Raw genomic sequence first — 21,105 nt, forward strand, 5'->3', positions numbered from 1 at the left:
TCTTTGATTATAGTGAGTAGTCTGAATGATTAGAAAGTAATATGCTAGTAAATTATAAATGTCGATTTAATTCCAGTTGCTCTGAGTTGAGAAAAACTTGAATACAAGCCACAGTCACATCAAAAGCAATATCCAATTTATACTCTACGACTTGGTAGAGTTGAGCCTTCAAGTAATGTTTTAAAGAATCTCAACCTTTTACCCTTTACCCTTCAGAGTTCTTTTAGTTAACCTCAGTTGAAGCTTTTTTCTCACAGTTTAAGCTTAAGGTTAGTTTACATTTTTGCAGGGAAGGGTTTCTAAATTAGTTAACTGTGTTCAAAGTTAATAAATATACCTGAATATATGAAATACAGAACTCTGACCCATTCTGTTCAAAGCAGAAGGCAGTCTTAGATTTCTCTAGATTTACTTTCCAAAATAAAATAACCCTCATGATTTCTGCTACCATAGCAACTAAAATCTCTCTTACTGTCTATACTAATTCTGATGAACAGTTTTGTAAAAAGCAACTGGCTAAGAGATTCCAGCACAAATGCCCCCCCACCCCCACCCCCCAAGCTGTTTCATTCCATATCTCATAGGGACAGATGGCTCGTTGTATTAAATAAGACTTGAGCCCAGGGTTTGCTTTCTAAAGTGGGTTCCTCTTGAGACAGTTTTTATATTCAACAGGAAAGTGTGTGGGCATTGAAATTACTCTACACGTCACAGCCCAAATAAGCATTTGGTCATTGGAGAGAAACATCCGGAGACCAGAAGAAATCATCTGACTTAAAATTTCAACACTTCTGAAGACCAGGAAACAAACGCAAACTTTTTCCTCCAAATTTGCTTTCTTCTTTACGTGATATTCTTCTTACTCTCTTCTCCTTGAAGCAAAGTTCCACATCTGCTCTTGAGTTCTGAAAATTGCCAGCTGCAAATTCTGACCTGCCAAGGGCTCAGCTATATTTGCCCAACTGAGAAAAGGTAAAAACAGAATCTTGGAGCCAGTAAAGATTATAAACATGTTTCTGCAGTGTTGGTGTGCTGTTTATAAAAATAACTCACTTGAAGACTTTAATAAGCCCCCAAACTTCATTATTTTTCTCTCCCTTAAGTACAAAGCACAGATGTCTTGGCATGCTGGAATTTGAAGTTTGGAATTTTTAGGAGAGGCAGTGTGTAGGCAGGGAACTAGCACCCTGGGCAGGTAGAGCTTCAGCAAGTCTCCTAAAATAAGGTGAAAGAACAATCCGTGGCCTAGAAGCTTCGTGAAGACACACAGGGGCTAGGGTGCAAATGTACTGAACCAAAAAAGGGCACTGAACGTCGATATTTAAAGACTTTAGACAATCTTACCACTTTTAAAAATAGGCAGCACAAATTTGTGTATGAAATTCTGAAGTAAAACAGTGGTAATATAAAATACATGACTATCTAACAAGACTAGAAAATTTCATGTAACAATAGAGGCTTTTCTTAACATAAGAGTTTTTTCTATGTTTACAGAATAAGACATACTATTATAAGACTATAAAAAGGACCCCAAAATTTCTCTTTCCTCTTTTTATAACATGACCAACTTCTTCCCCATTTCGACCCAATATTTTTTTTCTCCTAGGAGACTCTAGAATTGTACTGCCCAATTTGATAGCAATTAGCCACATCATCTATTTAAAATTAAAATAATCCTTTTCTTCAGACTCACTAGCCATTTTAGTGCTTCAATAGCCACATGTGGCTAGTGGCTACCATAGTGCACAAAATAGAACATTTCCACAACAGAAAGTTCTGCTACTCTTGGAAGATTCGAAATTTTCCAACTTTGTAAACATGGAATTTTATGCCAAAAATGAGTATCTAATAAATATTTGTAGAAAGAAATTTCAGCTTTTTCATAATTTTAAAACATAGCTCAATTCAATTTTTAGTTGTGGAAAATAAGTGACCAATTAAGATATGTAAAATAGCATTTACATTGAAAGGATTTACATTGTAAGTTTCATAGGGCATGAGACTATGGGGTCATTCTAATAATCTCCACTACTTAACAAAGTATTTGATATATGGTTGGTGTCTGAAACTTTAACAGTGCTTTCCAATGGAATTAGAACTTCTATGATGTCTATGTTGGAGAATGAGGAGGAGTGAGATTTGCTTTTCCATTTCATATACGTTTGCAGTTTTAAACTGTGCATTTATAATATACAGTGACAAGCTTTAAAGTTTGGGAAAAGTTTAAAATAGATTATTTTTTAAAGCCCTGTTTGTATTTGAATATACACACACATTCAAAGAAACCATGTTTCTCTATTTTCCACAGTAAATGCAGACACAAACATGCACAGAGAAAATTTGCCTCTCCCTTCAGATTCTCAGCCAGCTGAATGGTAACACTTGAAGAAACGTTGATACTACCAATTATATTGACTCTGAGACTGATTAGATAATCTTTTGACTTTAGGCATATCTAGCCACCAAATTTAACCAGGTTATATCTAAACTGGTAATATTTTTATGCTCAGAAATCTACTAGTTTGCTTTGCGGTGAGTATTCAGGTAAACAACTTTAGTAAGTTAAAAAGCTTTTGGGACTTCCCTGGTGGTCCAGTGGTTAAGACTCTGTACTTCCATGGCATGGGACACAGGTTTTATTACTGTCAGGGAACTAAGATCACACATGCTATGCGGTGTGGCCAAAAAATAAAAATAACTTTCTTGAAATGTGACTTAGAAGTGCTAACACATTTTATATTTTAAATTACAGCAATACTTTCAGTTGCCCAGAATTGATCTTGTCCCTCTGAATGGTTTAATTTTCTTTGGGTGTTAAGAATTTTTAAAATCAATTTTTCTGTGTTTTCACAATGTTTTGGGATAATAGAATCTGTTTCATTCTTTTGTCACAGAGCATAACCATACTTAAACGAACCCTGCTCTTTTTTACCTGGAAGGCCCTATAGTTTTAAATTTTCAGCACCCTCTTTCTAGTATTACTTCTGTCATATATAGACCTACTAAATTACTATTATCTTACTTTAAACACATCTCATTAATTTTGGGGGGCTTCCTTGATAGTTCAGTAAAGAATCTGCCTGCAATGCAGGAAACCCTGGTTCAGTTCCTGGGTTGGAAAGATCTACTGGAGACAGGATAGGCTACCCACTCCCGTATTCTTGGGCTTCTCTTGTGGCTCAGCTGGTAAAGAATCTGCCTGCAATGAGGGAGACCTGGGTTCAATCCCTGGGTTGGGAAGATCCCCTGGAGAAGGGAAAGGCTACCCACTCCAGTATTCTGGCCTAGAGAATTCCATGGACTATATAATACAGCTCATGGATCACAAAGAGTCAGACACGACTTTCACTTTCATTAATTTTATATTAGAAATTCATCATTCTTACCCTTTATCTTCTCTGTTGAATAAATACTCAAAAATGTTAATCAATGTTGCACTGAATCTAGTTAACAATAAAAACTATTCTTTTAAAGGGGCTTCCCTGGTGGCTTACACAAGAAGATTCTGGAATCTTGTGAATCTTTTTTGTCCAAATCCTCATAATCCATGGAACTGTCTTTGATAATTGTGAATAGATGCAATAGAAGTTTTAAAAATCACACGGGCTAGAAAGGCTATCTTTATACTAAATTAAAACTTTATTGAATAAAGAACACTCTCCAGAACACATGACTGATGGACTAGGTCTACATTACATGCAATGAAGCTGAACATGACAGTAGTTTAACATGGAATGTCAAACAAATTAGTATTTCTCATTGTACAAAACTCTTTATGTAGCTGACATGCAACAAGAAAAGTATGATATTTTGTATTTTCCCTAATCATCTGTGATGAATTTTTAAAAAGCATTTGAAGAAACTGGTAGATTTCTTTAGGATAGACTTCAAATAAATTAGTTACATGTGCACTACTGAAACCTCTTTCAACCTCTCTTGCATTCCAAATAAAATCTTAGTGCAAACATCAAAGTTGATGGTTACTCCAAAAGACTGTCAAACTCAAAATAGAATACAAGTTCTGAATTAATGTGTATTAAGAAGTAGGACAAAACCAAGAATACCAGTTACTGCAAAACTCATTTAGGCACACTTAATAGTCCACTCTAAGCATTTCTTCTAAGTCTCTCACATTAATTACTAAAGCCTGTTTACAGTACTAAAATTCTATCATTCAAGCATCAATGATTATATTTCAGGAAAAGAAAATCACTCATTTCAGCAATAGCATTACTGCTATATTCTAAAAAAAAGAAAAAAGAAAAAAAAAAGAATCTAAATTAAAAAAAAAAAAAAAAACAGCATCCTTAATAGGATACATGGAGAAAAAACATTTTAGGGAAAAAAAAAAAAATGTGCTTTATTTGCACAGCAGGAATTATAAAATGTAAACACCATATTGGCCCACACCACAAAATCCATGAGAAAGGTTCAAATTTGAACACCATGTGTGCATTATTTTCAAATCTGTGTTTGTGAGTTTATACTGCATCTGTTTGTACCAATACATGACAAATAAAACACACTCTTCCACACACATTCACAGACAAGTGACTGTTAAATATTGAGCATGGCTTGCTTCCCTGACTCTAACTCAAAAAATGTTAAGTGATGTCCCAACTGCTTTTAAAATGTTTACAGAAATCATTAAACGAATATGAATAGTAGTTGAGGAATGATGCAAAGTGATGGTAATACTATATGCAAGTGAATGTAAAAAAAGAATGTACAGATAACCGGCTGAGATTTGCAATTGCATGGAAAGTCTTCTTTTGTGGGCCTTATCTGAACTCTTAACTGATACCACAAAGAAAAAATCTAGTAGCGCAAGTTCATTGACACCTGGAGGGTCAGGCCTACAAAGCTTACCTTCAAAGTGCAAATTTTAACAATGGAATGTTTTTAGCAGGGACAGAAAGACAATCATCTGTCTTTTTCTTGATAAAGTTAAATGTTCAGAAAGTATTTTCTCCTGGTCAAACTTATTTCAGTTTCTTGGTAGAACAAAAAAATATTTAGCCAAAAATATCACTGACTCTTTCACATACACAGAACTATTCTTAGGGGTGTGTGGGAAAGAAAAAGGCCTTACCTATGGATCACCTAATGCAACTTTTACTTAGAACTTAAGCTTTTTGAATCAACTACATTAAATACCGACATGTACCTCCCTCAGCCCCTCCCTCTCCACCCGCCTATCCCTAACACCCCCAATGAACCAGGTATTCTAATGTCTTCCTGTTTTCTAAGCCTCATGACAAGGCTGTTGAGTACCACCTCCAATGGAACAAAATGAACACCTAAGGTGCATTTTTTATAGCACCTGTTTCTTCTCCACAACTGAGTGGGATCTCGACTGGACCTAGATCTCCAGGTCATCAGGCCGGGGTCGGCTGCTGGCGCGACTGCTGGCTCTGCTGGAAGGCCGCTGGTCCACAATGGCTAGAGGCTGTAGTTCGTGGCCAGCATCAAGTTTTTTAGAATTCTGGTGGTCATCTGGGAAATCAAAAGGCTGTGCGTGGGAGTTGGAGATGGTGCTGCCTGCCTGCCCCATTCGATTTTGTTCTGCGCTGTAATTGGCCCAGTTTTGCTCACTTGCTTGTTTGTTGTAATTGCGGCAAGAAGAATTGTTTCTGTCTCCGGTGACTAGCTTGTACCCAGGAGGAGACATGGGCGAGAGAGGAGCGGTTGGGGAAGAGCAGCCATTGAAATAAGCATATTTTGGAGATCCACAGTCTTTGGAGGGGCTCAGTGGGCCGGTGGTAGCGTGGTAAGGATCGCTCTTTCCCTTCACACGATCCTTAACACCCTTGAAGAAGACATAGAAGAGTTCGATGATGTTCAAGGCAAGCGACACCAACGACACGACCAGCATGAAGATGATGAAGATGGTTTTCTCCGTGGGCCGAGAGAGGAAACAGTCCACCTGATGCGGGCAGGGATCTCTTTTGCAAGTGTAAACGGCACTCAAGCTGAATCCGTAGATGTACCACTGGATCAGCAAGAAGGCCACCTCGAAGACAGACTTGAAGAGAATGCTGATGATGTAGGTTCTCAGCAAGCCCCCTCGCATCTTCACTTTGCCGTGCTCTTCAATGCCATACTTGAACTTCTTAATTTCAATCTGCTTCAAGTGCATGTCCACATTGGCACCATCAGTTTGGGCAACTTTGAGTTCCTCCTCTTTCTTGTTCAGTTTCTCTTCCTTTCGCATCACATAGAACACATGAGCCAGGTATAAGAGTGTGGGAACAGACACAAATATGATCTGCAGGACCCAGAAGCGCACATGAGAGATTGGGAAGGATTTGTCATAGCAGACATTTTCACAACCAGGTTGTTGAGTGTTACAACGAAAGGCGGACTGCTCATCACCCCAGGCTGACTCAACCGCTGTCCCCAATAGCAGGATTCGGAAAATGAAAAGGACGGACAGCCACACCTTCCCTCCAGCGGTGGAATAGGCTTGAACCTTGTCAAGGAGTTTGCCTAAGGCACTCCAGTCACCCATGTTGCCTGGGTACCGCCTGAAAAGAAACCAAAAGACAACTAAATAATCACAGATCCAAATTATTAGTTTAATATGCAGTTTCTTTCAGCCAACAATCAAAATATTATAAAATATTTCCTATCGTTCTAGCATCCTTCCAAACACAAAAGCAAAAAAAAAAAAATAGCCCACAAGTGCAAATAATTCCATTTTCCCCTAAAAAGAGGTCTCAGATTTTCTTGATATATGCTAAGTTTTAGAAACAGCAGAGCCTATGTGCCAAGTAAAGTGAGATCTTAACCTTGTGAAGAGGTATTACTTGCTCAACCACTGTCTCACCTTGTTGCTTGAGAAGCTGTCAGTGCTAAATGTCTCTGCTTATTTTATTGTCTGAAAAATGAGGATATTTCTTGCCTGATAGGCCTGTATCTGCATGCTTACCTAAGCAAAATGCTGATGTGTGATATTCAAAACCTATGGGTACCTAAGAATTGAGGTAAAAACTCCCATACCCATGCACATGTACATAATCTGTTTTCAAACCTCAATCCTATTATATATAGCATGTTATTCCTAATTGTAAACTGAAATGTTTCTCCTTGGTATCTCAAGTGTTTTTGTGCATACTCTATATTGTGGTTATTTATACTTCTGTTTTTTCTTAAGCACTGACTTATGTGGTTTGGATATCTGTCTTCCACCCAGAGGCAAATATGTTGCACTCAAAGGTACCATCGTGACATACTGTGTCCCTAGATGCAGGAACCTACTTGGAAAAACAAATACTAAATGCACATCACATTTCAAGTAAGAGTTCAATTGACCTCAATACTAATTATGGCCTGCGAAATAAAAAGTAATCTGTTATCTGTAGTAAAAATGGTTGTTTTTCATCTTTGGATTGCTGTATACTTTCAAGTTCCTTTACTGGATTTTGAACCCTCAGCCCCACACTCTTCTTAACTTCCTATCACTACCTTGATATCTTAAGCCTAGGACTTTCCCATTACTGGGGATGAGAAACAGCCTCAAGTGTATACAGATGACAGGAATCCCCAAAGTTATTAGTTCAATTTATACTTTTAATTGCCAGTAGTCCATTCAACTGATGAAAACTGAGGTCCTTAAAAGTGTTAGTGACTCAGTCATATCTGACTCTTTGTGACCCCATGGACTGTAGCTGGCCAGGCTTCTCTGTCCATAGAATTCTCCAGGAAAGAATACTGGAGCCAATAGCCATTCTCTTCTCCACGGGATCTTCTCAACTCAGGGATTGGACCCAGGTCTCCTATACTGCAGGCAGTTCTTTACCATCTGGGCCACTAGGGAAGTTTTGGAAATATTCACCTATCAGTAAGGCCAGAAAAAGACTTTCAATCCCAAGACCAAGGCTTTCCAATGCACAACACTGGTCTTAAAATTAAAGTTAAGCTGAGTCAAAGTTAGAAACATTCTCATGTTTTGATATATACAATCTTAGCAGGGGCTAAAATCTGGGAAGAAATGAATAATACTGCATGAGGCAGTCATAGAAAATACAGTCCAAAAAAAAAAAACAAAAAAACAAAAAAACAAAAAAAAAAGAAAATACAGTCTAATTTTCAGCAGAGAGTTATTGGAGGGTTCAGAACAGGATGAAACAGTCAAAAATTATTTTATAATTAAAAACAAGCAAAGCAAAGACTTCCCGGGAACTTACTGAATTTTAAAGAGTATAACTAAAAGTAGGATTAAATAGGTTTCCTAGAAATAAGTTTGCTATCTTAATAAAAAGAAGTGTTTCAGCTGGAATTAAACTGTGAGCCTGTTCTCCTTATGTGAAGTAAATGAAATCCAGGGGAATCTTCTTCCCTACTAAGCAATATTATACTTCTGTCTACTGCTTGTACCTCCTGGCTATAAAGGCCAGAAAAAATGAATTGGAAACCTGGCATGGGATTTCCTGGATGGAACAAAGAGGAGATGGCTGATCCATAAAGTGAAACTCTTATCAGCTATCTAAATTAGCAGTCAGTGTGTATTTTTTTATGACAATCCAGAGACTGGTGCCAAAGACTGACTGGGGAGGTGGGGGGGTGTAATGAGTGGAGATGAGTGGGCAGGTTATAGGAAATAACGCCCTTCTGTCAGTGGTCATAAAGAAAAGGAGCTTCCCCACTAGGAAGGGCCATTTTAGATGGTGAAGTGACAGTGAAACTGATGTAAGGAATGAGCAGTTAAGCAAGAAAAAAGGCTTGTAGGATTGACAAAGAGTTAAATAGCCAGGGAAAGGCTTGAAGTGAGAGGGAGTAATTTAGCTTTGACAGACAGTTTGATGTGAGAGAAGGTAAAAGAAAAAACCTACAATTTAGCAGAAGACACGGCACTGGGAATGAAGAAATACAGTCCGTGAGGGTCAAACAAATACAGCAGAATTTTTGGAGCTCTATCAATAGACAGTTTCGATGTGATGATGTGTAAATTGGCCCCGATTCTGTTTGTAGAGAATTTCACTATTTTGCCAGTGTCATCTGCTTTTGCTCAATACTCCAGTTGTGGGGGGATAGGGAAGATGAACAACAAAAACAATCAAGTATAAAATGATAAACTGCACAATCTCAACACATTCACACGCTTGAGCTCAAGAAAAAATAAAAAGTGTTTCAGGCATAATGAGAAGTTATTTTAGTCAATGTTTCATTACTATTTCAAACAAAATATACTGATGCTTGTGGCAAATAATTACTAAGTTTCTTTACACTCTATGGAAAATAAAACCTGACTACCATATAGTTCTGAGATTCCACAAAAATAACCTATACTGCCACCAGTGTGTGAACTGGTTACTGGGCAGCTCTTCAAGTAGTAGCAAAGTTGTCTTTTATTTAAGGAGCCATACAGTTGTCATTTACATTAATTAAGTGAGTTACACTCTTTCATCTGTTGATATGAATTATCCAGTTGGACAACTTGTATCCTGTAACATGTAGATACCTGTTATTAGCACTATCATAGAGACTGTCAGATAGTGGTTAATGTGATGGCTTATAACGCTTCTGATTTTCAAAGAGAGGTAACAGAACCTTTTTGGTACTCATTCACTTTGCTGTGAATTAGAAATTCTACTGTTTATCCCCTCATCCCCATTATTGGTTTAATTTTTCCAAGTCATAGTTGAAAAATTAATGCCTTTTTATAAGAAGCAGTCATGAAAAAAAAAAGAAGCAGTCATGATTATGTTTACAGAATCCCCTAGCATTGATTTACAGACTATATACCTTACTCACATTCAACAGTATGAGATAAGTATACTCATTTGATACTTTAGAAAATCACGGCAGTTGAGCATATATCCTGTATGCTCATTTCTTCACTGCTATGTTCCCAAGGTGGAAGTTTATATGTAGATTAAGGTCTAGGTTAAGAAGCTGTACAAAGTTCTCGTTAGAAGCAAACGCTTGACAGCAGTTGGACCATGTCCTCTACGTACCATGTTAGATCACATTTTTCATGGCTCTTCACGGCCCTCTACACTAGAAGCCAAAACCTCAGTCACCCTAAGGGTGACCTGCCCAAGCACCTTTTGGACTCTCTGCAGTGTGGGGAGGGTTCAGTGTGAGGAGCAGAACTCTCTGGGCACCTGGGAACAGAGCTTACCTGTTATTCTACAGCCCCTGACCCTCTACCTCCATTGGCTGCTCCCGGTGAACACAAAGACTCAAATACTTCATTCAAAATGGAAAATAAACCTTCAATTTTACTTTTGACTGTCCCCTTTTTCAGAGACATAGTAACATATCACTGTGCCAAAGCTATAATGAAGATACTGTGTCATTAATGTCTTAATAATGATTAGGAGAATTAGAATACATTTTACTTTCAATTTTAAAGATTTTTCCTAAGAAGAGATGCTGTAATCAGTTGAGTGAGTGAAATAAAATAAACAGGATTGTTTCCTGATAAAATCATTTAATGGATTTGGGTGGGGGGGGGGGAGCAGGAATCAGGGAGGAGGAAGTGCCATGTGTTTCTAATATCCTAAGCCAAAAATTATAAGCCTCTTGGGACTTCCCTGGTGCTTCCACTGCAGCAGGGGCCAGGGGTTCCATTCTTGGTTGGGGAACTAGGATCTGGCATGCCAGCTTGCCATGCAGTATGGGCCCCCTCCTCCAAATTACAAACTTCAAAACTGAACAGTAAATTCTAATGTTTTTCTTTAACTTTTGTAAGAACCCCCTCTCCCCTGTGGTGAATGACTTTGAGTGGGCTCAGTTGTGACCATTCCTCTATAATTAACAACAGCTAGATGTGCTTTGGGTAGTATTCACACCCACATTCAATTAACACAACCCATGTTCAATCTGTCAGCAAATGCTATAGGCTTTGTCTTCCCCCCAAAACAGACTAGGAGTCTCACCACCACCTCAGCTCTTAGCCTGATCTCAGCCATCACCAGGTTACACGTCACCTCTCTTCAGATTACACATCGAGAGCCTGTTACCCTGCTTGCCAATCTACTCCCCTCAAACAACCTGGAAAAAACTAACAAGCTGATCTGCCTTGATCAGCTCTGTCCCATCCCCATGGCTCGTTCTGGTCTCACCTCTTCAGCCAGTACTCCAGGCCTGTCACTGGCTACTCCCCCTGTTCTTTTTTTGTTTTTTAATGGTCTTTAGCTCTACTTGACATATTATATATATTTATCTGTTTATTGTTTGTCTGCCTCCATGACAAGGACTTATATCTACTTTTCTCAACTAGAATGTGAATTCTATATGGGAGTTTCTTGTGTCCACTGCTGTATCTCCAGTGCTTAAGAGAGTTGAGAGATACCGAACATCTATTGAGTGAATTAAAAGGGGCCTATAACAAAAAAGTCACCAGGTTTCACCAGTTTTGTTTGTTTGTTTACTACCTCCTTGGGACTCTCTTAATTACAGTTACCTATCCCAAACTTCTGAAATTTCAAATTAATTAAAAAGGGACTCACACAGTTAAAAAAAGTATTGTCAGTATCTCATATGACAAAAACTATTCAATTTTCAAGTGATAATTGCTGTAACAGAGAACTGTCTGTTGAAGCAATATATTTTAAATGATTCCTGAGCAAGTAATATGATTAAATTAAGAAAACAGGCTCTTTAACAAAGAATTTGTTAAACAGGGTCTTGAATTTATTAGACAAGATCATAGTGATTTGGAATTCTTGCAAAATGTATCAGGTATCATAGATATTTATGCAGTTTCACTATTATGCTGTTTTACAGGTTAAGCTTTCAAAGAAACAACAACAAAAAAACTTGTGTTTTTGTCCAATTCCGCAGGATTTTAATTCTGACTGGACTACACAATTCAACTGTTGCCGAGAGAGATCCCACGGTGTCTTGCAGTGCAAGAGATAACCTGTTAAAACTTGTGTTTATTTCAAGAATGATAAATCTTGGGGAAAGATTGGGGCTCTTAGGAGAAGAGTAACAGCTGGTATCAATTCCAGTTAATGTAATATCTCTACATAGGTTGAGGGTGTGTTAGGCAGTTCAGTGATTTGAATCAGGTACTACGAAAAATATACATTCATCAGATAATAAACAACTTTTGCTTCCTTATACGTGGGGAGTCAGCCTAACTCTGAGGTGTGTTAGTTGCTCACGTCCAACTCTTTGCAACCCCACAGACTGTAGCCCTCCGGGTTCCTCTTGTCCATGGAATTCTCCAGGCAAGAATACTGGAGCTGTTAGCCACTCCCTTTGCCAGGGGAACCTTTCCGACCCAGGGATCAGACACGGTTCTCCTGCATTGCAGGCAGATTTTTTTTTACTATCTGAGCCACCAGGGAAGCCCTGGTGTATCAAACCTATTCCGTGTAAACATCTATTCTATTTAAAATTCTGCCCAAGGCTCCACGATTAGCCTTAGATTCTTTTTTTTTTTTTTTTTTCATGCCTTAGATTCTTTTGTAAAGAATGAAATACCGCTACATTTCTTCGGGTGGGGTGGGGAACACACGTGCCTTTTTGCCTTGGCTCTCACCTTTTTTCATCACATAGTCAATCTATATCAGCCTCCACAGAACAGTGACATGAGATGGGAGTTGAGGAGTGAGGAACTCCATCCAAAGAGATGATGACACCTACAAAACAGATAATCCTCTCCCTAGTCCAACAGCTATCACTCAACTCCCCACTAGCAGAAGTTTCTCATGGTCACTCATGGTGATAGAAGAAAGAGCCTAAGTCAGAGCTGTGGGCTAAAAGCTGTGTTCTTAGATTGCCATCGGATGGAGGTGAAGCCCTCACAAGTGGATTAAATCTTCTTTCCTTAATGAACACTGAATGAGTAACTCATGAACATGAAGCTCTTAGTAAAAGCTCAAAAAAGTTTCATTCCTCTTTAAATGAGTTTTAGATCTAGCTAGAGCCCTTTTATTTTCTAACTTTAGTATTCTTTCCTTTAGCAAAATAATAACTAAGAAGTGATTAACATGTTCCTAATGGTAACCAAAAGCTCCTGAAATGAGTACAATAGCAACCTCAAAGAGACTGAAACAAATTTACCCTTTATCAATTATTGGAGAGAAAAGACCATGAGAAAGGTCTGCCTGTCTTTGTGTTTCTATTTGGAGACATCTTCTCTAAATCATGGGAAAAGTCATACACTAGAGAATGCATCTGCCTTACAGAAATTGCTAAAATAAAAACACTACGTATTTTCTACATTACTGTGAATTTTAGACATCCCATAAAACACTTTCTTTTTTTGACAGTGCCACGTGGCATGAGGGATCTTAGTTCCCCCACCAGGGATTGAACTTGCACCGCCTGCAGGGGAAGAGAGGCATTTTCACCACTGGACCACCAGGGAAGTCCCAAAACACATATATTAAAGAAAGTATTTAGACAGCTAGGAAAACTTGGATGTGAAGGTTACTGAAAATTAAGAAACTCTTATGGAAAAATTTATATACATAAAACTTCTATATAAATGGCTTAGCATGGTCTGTGTTTTACCTTGGCAAAAGACAGTATGTACATACATAGGCAAATAGTGAACCTAAACAGGCAATGTGAAGACAAAGTAGAGAATTTAGGTGGTTGTCTGAAGGGGGTGGGGGGTGGGAGAACTCCCACTGAGGAGAACTCCAGGGATTTTTTGGAAACCTGACTTATCTATATTGAATACTGACATTAATGGTAAACACTAGATAATAACTTGTCTCTCCAGAACTGAACTAACGTGTGTAAATACGCTTCAACAATCTCAACAACTGAGAATCTTGAAGGGAAGTCAGAACCGGAAAGGTGGAGTAGGAGGTATTAATCACTGGTGACTTTCCTATCATTCCCTTCCCTCGGGTATCATATATTTAGAGGCGTTGAGGCTCATACCCAGCTGCATCTCTGGACATCACCAGAGAAACGAAGGAATGCACTTCATTGTGAGTTCCCATTCTCCTCTAGGTAGGAATGGAAGACATCTAAGTAACAAAACAACTCTCAATATGTGAAAACACACCCTTTCAGATGCTTGCTTTGATACTGTGTTTCCAGGAGGGGTGAGCAATGTAAGAATTACACTGTAAAAGGCCAGGAACTGAGTGGACAGGGCAGCAGTGATCAACTATAAAAGGTAGCAGAAAAATATGGAACATGGTAGGATCAAAGCTACTGCAGTAGGATCAACACACTAGGATCACTGCATTTTGCAGGCAAAGGACAGGTGAAAACTATACTGACTTCGGAAACTAAAAGGCACCACAGACACACATTGCCAGAACAGGGGAAATTTCAGGAGACCTGGCCTACATAGAAGAATTAATTACTCTTTTCCATGAAGTGTTTTTTTCCCTGAATTTTTTCATTCTTTGAGATGTAGTTAATTTAATGAGATCTCTGCATTACTAGAGGCTTTTATTCTCAGCAATTCCTGGACAAGTTAGGCCTTTAAAATTTTTTTCATAATCTATTCTTCAAAGTGCCCAAGGCATTTTAGACTAACTTCATATGTGTCCAGTTTTCAGAGGGGGAAATTAAGCATCTTTTCATTACCAACTTGGTTTGGGAAGCAAAAGAAATTAAACCCACCTCCAAGTAAAGCCATGTCTGTTTTTCCAACAGTTTATAGCTCTCCTCTTCCCAACCCCACTTTGTACCCCTAGAGAGAAAAATAGGCACGCCCTAGGGTGAGGATGAGGTTGGTTTAAGGAGAACTTTTGATAAGCTTTATCAGAGATGCTCTGTAAATATTTGGATGACTAGCCAAACGGATAGGGTGGGCGAGCCGCTGCTAGGAACCGAGGAAGATTTGAGTTCCCGAATTCTGGAACGGATTTGCCTCTGGACACGTCATTAGCGCTTTACTCATTTCATGATGGGGCTTCCTCCGCTGTCCCCACTCCACCCCCATTCTTGAGAAGTTTCGAGAACTTACAGAAGAGTTAGAAGTGCCATTTAGGTACGGTAGGTAATTCCCAAGGCACTCAGGTTTCCTTACGGTTTATACAGTAGGATTCAGCAAGTTCAAAAGAAAAAAAAAAAAGGACACTGCGGGAGGGGGTGTTGGATGGGAAATTAGATTGATACAGTTAATTCAATTAATCATTTGCTCTTCTTTTTACTATTTGGCACAGTCGGTACCCCACCCCCGCTCTCCCCCCTCCCCCCCTCCCTCTTCCTTCCCAGTGGCGGAACTCGGACCTGCGCCGAGTTAGACTAGAGAGGATCGGAAGAACTCCTCTGAGCAAACCTTTCCAAGTCGCCAAGGCTCAGACAGCGCAGGAGCCCCGGGCGAGCCGGGCGGATGCTAAGATGGCAGGAGGCACCCCGCGCCCGCCGGGCCCCAGGCCCCCGTCCTCCCTCCGCAAAGCTTTCATTTTTCTTTGCTTTTCAACCTTCTCGGGTGCAAATACTTCAAACTGCAGAGTCACACCAGAAATTTAAACTAAATAGTCTGTGGAGTTAGATCAGACAAAACCCCTAACGGACACGAAAACGCAAGGTTGTATTTCTAGCTAACAGAATGTGTGTTGCCCATAAGAGCATGTGAGACATTGAACCCTTTTAAATAACAAATCCGCGTTATCTTTGCCTACTGGCAGCACTCAGCGACTCAAAAAAGTTGCCCCAGAGGTCTGAAGTTTGTTACAGGTTCGGACAAGTGGAAGGTGGGGTGGCGTGGGGTGGGGGGAGCTCCCTCCAAGGGGCTGTTTTAAGAAATTTCGATTCCTATTCTTTCTAGGAGCCCCTGCCTTACGAGACCTTTAGGAAAGCACCCAAGCATACACTCTTGTCTAGATTTCTGTTCTCCCTCTGTTCATGCTTTGTAAGTAACCATCACCCATTCAAGGGATTTCACCTCCTGAATTGCCAGCGTGGTCGAGTCAGTGGTGGCTCTCTTGCGAGTCTCAAGATTTTTCCATAGTGCTGCTAACATAAAGTAACCCTTTACTGTGGCTTTAAGAACCTCAATATCACAACTCTGATTTTTATACCTTTTGTTTACTGGGCAAAATTCTAGGAAGGAACCACGTGGAAGTCAAGTAACCGCAGGATCTTAACAAAGCACTTTGTTAAGAAGTTTGCTTTGCAAGGCTATAGAACATCAATCAAGATTTCCATATGAAAAAGCACAAAGCGTAGACTTCTATAGCAAGCACGCTAAGCAAATTTGCACTTTGATTTTTGTATTGTTGTCAGTCAAACCCCCAACCTAGGCCCCTAACCTCGCCCCCCCCAGAAGTTACAAAGCACCTAGACTGTTACTGATCACCCCCAAAAGTAAAATTATAGTCTAAAATGGAAAACGAAATATTCAGTAAATTAGTTCTTTATTCTCATCAGAAAGATCTGAATCTTATTTACCTGTTGCATTATTTAAAAAACTTTTCAGCAGTCAAAAAGTAAATACCATAAGCTTAATTTTAATTTTAAAACTAACAGGCATTTTCAAGTTCATCATTCCCTTTATTGTGTCATATGAAAGCTACATTTAACACATTTACAAACTTTAGAAAAGTTTTACTGCTAGAAAAAGACACGGTTAGGTAAAGTTCTTTAAAAAACTTACTCTTTCTCTTAAAAGACGTGAAGTAGGCAAGCCAAGTGATTGAACTCCTCAGAGGATGAAGTAAGATGAAAAAGCAAGCCCAGGCACTCAGACCTGTCTATTTAAAGTTTAAAAGTCTGCTGCTCTTTAGCACTTCCCTCACTCCTTCCCCCTAATGAAAGAAAAGTGCTGATACCTCGTAAAAGCTTTTTTCTTACTTGGAGCACAGAGCTTTTAAAAGTTTCAAGCCACGGACTCAACAGGGAGGAGGGGCTAGAAGAAAGGGGAGGAGAAGAGGAAAGGCGGGCAGGGGGTGGAGAGCGGGCCGGAGAACGTGGCCGGGTGGGGGGAAGGAGGTCCAGACAAAGTTGTGCTGGAAATGTGCTGACGAGACGAAGTAGCAATAGAGACGTGAGTGCCACTTCGTAAGTCACTGCTTACAGATGCAATTATGGGTTTCAGTTAGTGCTTTTCTCACCAAAAGTCCGGGGATTAAAAAAAAATAATAATAAAAGTAGTGTGTTTTAGAATCATACACCCTTTTCTCAAATTTTACTTCCTGTAATGTATGTGTGCTGTAGTAAGTTAAAGTGGTGGAAAAGAATAGAGCCAGGGCAAACTTTGCTTCTTACTGGACAAAGGTGTGTGAAGTTAAAGGTTGGGTGGGTGTGAGTGAGTACTTTCACGAGCGAATTCCTTTCTTCTTAGTTTAAGTAGGGACAATGAACAAAGGAAATGGAGATGGGAGAGAAATTTCAAAAAGGAACATTTCATGCTGATATACCCATCCCAAATCCGCCCTCCAGCCTCTTGACAGCTTTGAATTTTATTGTTTTCTGCAGTTTAACATTTTATAAAACGTTAGATATAACTACTTTATATGTAATACATTTTGACTATGAAGATCTAGATAGCTGATCTCTACCAGATCTCCAGGGAACTGAAAATTTATACTCTCTCAGCCCAATTCGTGCCAACTCACAAAAAATGAAATCTCTTTTGTAGTGAGATGGCAGGTTATTTTTTGTGAAATACACACATGTTAAGTTGACATTGAGTTGGTCCCGAAACTTTCAACTTTTCTTGAGACCATCTGCCTTTTTAAAACCCACTGGATAGTTCTCTGTGTGATGACAGCAGAGCTCCATATACAGTTTTTATGTGCTTTCCCACCACTTCCACGGTCCTCCCTCTTCAGCCCTCTGGCTTAGGATTTATAATAGCCTGAGTCATGTGGCCTCAATCTTAGAGTGGGTAGATTCTTTGAGGACTCTCCAGATGCCATGCTAGAAGGCTGCGGTAGGACACTTCCCATAAACTGGCTTCAGTGATGCTCCTGAGACTGGGCAGGGAATTCTCTGGAAATTATTGGCCATTATTCTCTGGAAACAAAGCAAGCTGATCCAGCTTTAATACTCTTTACTCTTTTGTCACTAGTACAAATATCAGAATAGAAGATGATCACAAGTGTTTTCTGATAGATACCCTCCCCTAAATTTCATTTCATTAAAATAAGACACCTTAATAGGTGTTACTAAAACACCTTCTGAAATGTTGTAGTATTAAGACACAGTTTTGCTCTTATTTGCTGACTATGCTATTTCTAAGGGTACATTTTTCTTTATGTTAAATAAAGGGAACAAAGAAGTAGAAATAATAATCTGATTTTCAGGTCTTCAAGATCTGACTTGAATAGTCCATGACTATTGCTTCAGTCTTATATTTATATTGTCCTTTCTTTCAAATGAGTCTGTTTTGTCCTAACTAAAAATTACTTTCCTTGATTCAGAACACATTCATGAAAATATGATTTACTCTTTTTATTTTAAGAAAATATGCTTTCCCTCCCTCTTAAAAAAAAGAGAAGAAATCTGTGCCTCTTTTAATTTATGTAACTATTTAGCTTATTTTTGTAAGAGGACTTATCAAGTCCAGTTATTACTGAAATCATCCACTTTATGTTTTAAAATTTCCTAAAATGCTAATTCAGAATTAGTTACATTATAGAAAAGTTGCAATTGGCTATTTTACAGCAGGTTTTTTTTTTTTTAATGAAAAATTGTGTCTATTTCCAATTCTGTTTTGTTAGATGTATAAAAGGATATTGTTATCTAAGTGTTTTGGTTCCTTTTCTTTTCAGTCTATTGCTTATGTGACCAACTGCAAAGAGAAAGAAAGAACCTCTTTATACCAAATTAAGTTATTCATGAGAATCACTTGAACTGTTTTCTAAGCCCAAGAGATTAGCTATAGCATTAGCCAGTAATTAAATAAGTTCTCTTAACATATGGGCTGTATTGTATCTTTTATTTCTGGAGTGATTTCCACAAAAATCATTCATAAAAGAGAAGAAGACATCCTCTGTGATCCTCTCTTCTTTTGAAATAATACCACCAAGATTTGATCCTATGAGTAATAGTATTCAGGAAGAGCTAGGCCACTGAATGGCTTCTCTGTTAGAACCTTGACCACAGTTATCTTTCATGGTCACCTGGAAGCTTCTCCAAATGTCTAGTAGCAATTCCTATTATATTTCATAGTGTAGCAGTGCTGGTAAGTTATATTTTGACCGATAATATGTTTTCTATAAAGTATCCCATTTATCTGACCTTAGACGTTTATCTCCATTGGCATCTTTTGCAAAAATTGTGGATAAATTTTTTTAAACATGTTTTCCTCAAATTCTCAGAAATACCATTTCATTAATATAAACACTGGCTTTATAGAACTATATATTCTCTGATTTTCCTGCCTTGTCAATGCAGAAGAAATGGATGTGGCCCGATTTGCTGGCTCTGCTGCCTTATGAGGGATGAGAGGCATTCTCAATGCCTTTGAGAATTCTGTCATCAGCAGAGTTCTTTAGGCACCACAATGAGCCAGGCTTTGGATTCTTGTTTTATCCATGTTGCACAATGATAAGCACACTATTTTTTAGAATCATGAGAAGTATTTCTTAATGTGAAAACCAACTGCATTTTTTTTATTTTTACCATTGTTTCGAAATAGCAATTTTTGAAATGTTAAGAGATGAATGGATTAATTTTTAAGGCTTTTAAGTGCTTATCTCACACCAGCTCTCCCACTTCAATGAGTAGCATGAACATTAAAAAACAACTGATGGCCATAGATTGAAGACTAGTAAGGAGAATATTGTAATAGTACAGGAGTGAGTTGTAAGAACCTGAGGAACCTGAATTAGGGGACTAGGAGTAAAAAAGGATCAGAAAGTACTCTAGAAAATACTTTCTAGCCCTAGAACTTGATGACAGATTGAATGGGGAGGACAAGGGAGAGAAATGTGAAAATTCATTTTGGAGTTTTGATTGGGAAAATATTACTAACACAAAAAAAGTAAGTTGGTAGGAAGAACTGATTTGCTGAAAGAGATTTAATGATTTCAGTTTGGAAAATTTAGTTCGAAGAACTGAAACATCTTGGTGAAGATACCTGACTGGCAGTTTAAAACATGGGTTGTGAAGTTCAGGTTAAAATTGTTCTAAGATTTGGGATTATATTCATAGAATTGATATTTGAAACCACAGGTATGGATAATATAACTAAGAGATAGGTAGGGTATAGGCAGTCGACCAAAAAGAGCACGCACACAGACTCAGTGGATTTCCTCATTTAATAAGACAAAGAAAAAGAATGAAAGAAGAGGCAAGGTGGAATCAGGTAAAGGAAAGTGGGCTTATTTGTAAGGAAAATATCACCCTGGTACTTGGGGGAGGCTTAATTTTGCAAAGGGAATGGGTTTAGTAGCTAAGTCATGTCCAACCCTTGTGACCTCATGGACTGTAGCCTGCCAGGCTCCTCTGTCCATGGAATTCTCCAGGCAAGAGTACTGGTGTGGGTTGCCATTTCCTTCTCCAGGGGATCAAACCCTGGTCTCCTGCATTGCAGGCAGATCCTTTACTGACTGAGCTACCAGGGACTGCTTGAAAAAGGCAATTACTTCTTTAAATCGAGAGTGAATGCAGACCATAAAGGAAAAAAAAAAGTTTTAAAGTGGAGAGTATGTGCTTTAGGAAGCTAGAGTTTGAAGGTAACTTCTCAAATAAAGTAGGTGAGGTTATCAGCTGACTCAGAATAGAACAGATTGATCAGAGTTGAAGTTTGCAGTACCTCTGCAGGAATACAAAGTCAGCTTTAGAAGAATAAAAGGATTATCTAAAACTGGGGTTTGCCGGGGGGCGGGGGCGGCGAGGGGGGGGGGTGGTCTGGGATGATTTTGTATTGGATTAAGATAGCATTGTCTTATGGGTTTCCTTTCATTAACATCAGTAATTCTATCCAGGCACCAAATTTCCGTTTTATCTAATATTTATTGAACTGAAAGGGAAAAGTTAATTTGCAACCTCAAAAGTATGTATATTCAGAAATACTCTACCTAAACTGATAAAACTAGCTAGAAAATGTGTTCTTAAAGTGATAGTTAGTCAATCATATTTCCCTTGGAATAGTGTAGATTTCCCAGCATTTTACTGACTTGTGCTAGCATCCTTTTTCAATATATAAATATTTCTGGGGTCTGATCATGTACTTCAGAATATTCACTTAACTGAAACTTGGTTACCATTTAGTTATCTATC

At 38.6% G+C, this 21,105-nt stretch overlaps 1 protein-coding gene across 1 annotated transcript; it reads right to left on the bottom strand.

Moving 5' to 3' along the window:
* Positions 1–3,616: 3,616 nt before the first annotated feature.
* Positions 3,617–16,728, bottom strand: GJA1 (gap junction protein alpha 1). The gene is made up of 2 exons (XM_043889950.1): positions 16,532–16,728; positions 3,617–6,527 (listed from the first exon to the last, which is right to left on the bottom strand). The coding sequence occupies exon 2, from the start codon at positions 6,509–6,511 to the stop codon at positions 5,363–5,365; it is 1,149 nt and encodes a 382-aa protein (XP_043745885.1). The 5' UTR covers positions 6,512–6,527; positions 16,532–16,728; the 3' UTR covers positions 3,617–5,362.
* Positions 16,729–21,105: the final 4,377 nt, after the last annotated feature.

This window comes from Cervus elaphus, chromosome 28, assembly GCF_910594005.1.
Source record: "Cervus elaphus chromosome 28, mCerEla1.1, whole genome shotgun sequence".
NCBI lineage: Eukaryota > Metazoa > Chordata > Mammalia > Artiodactyla > Cervidae > Cervus > Cervus elaphus.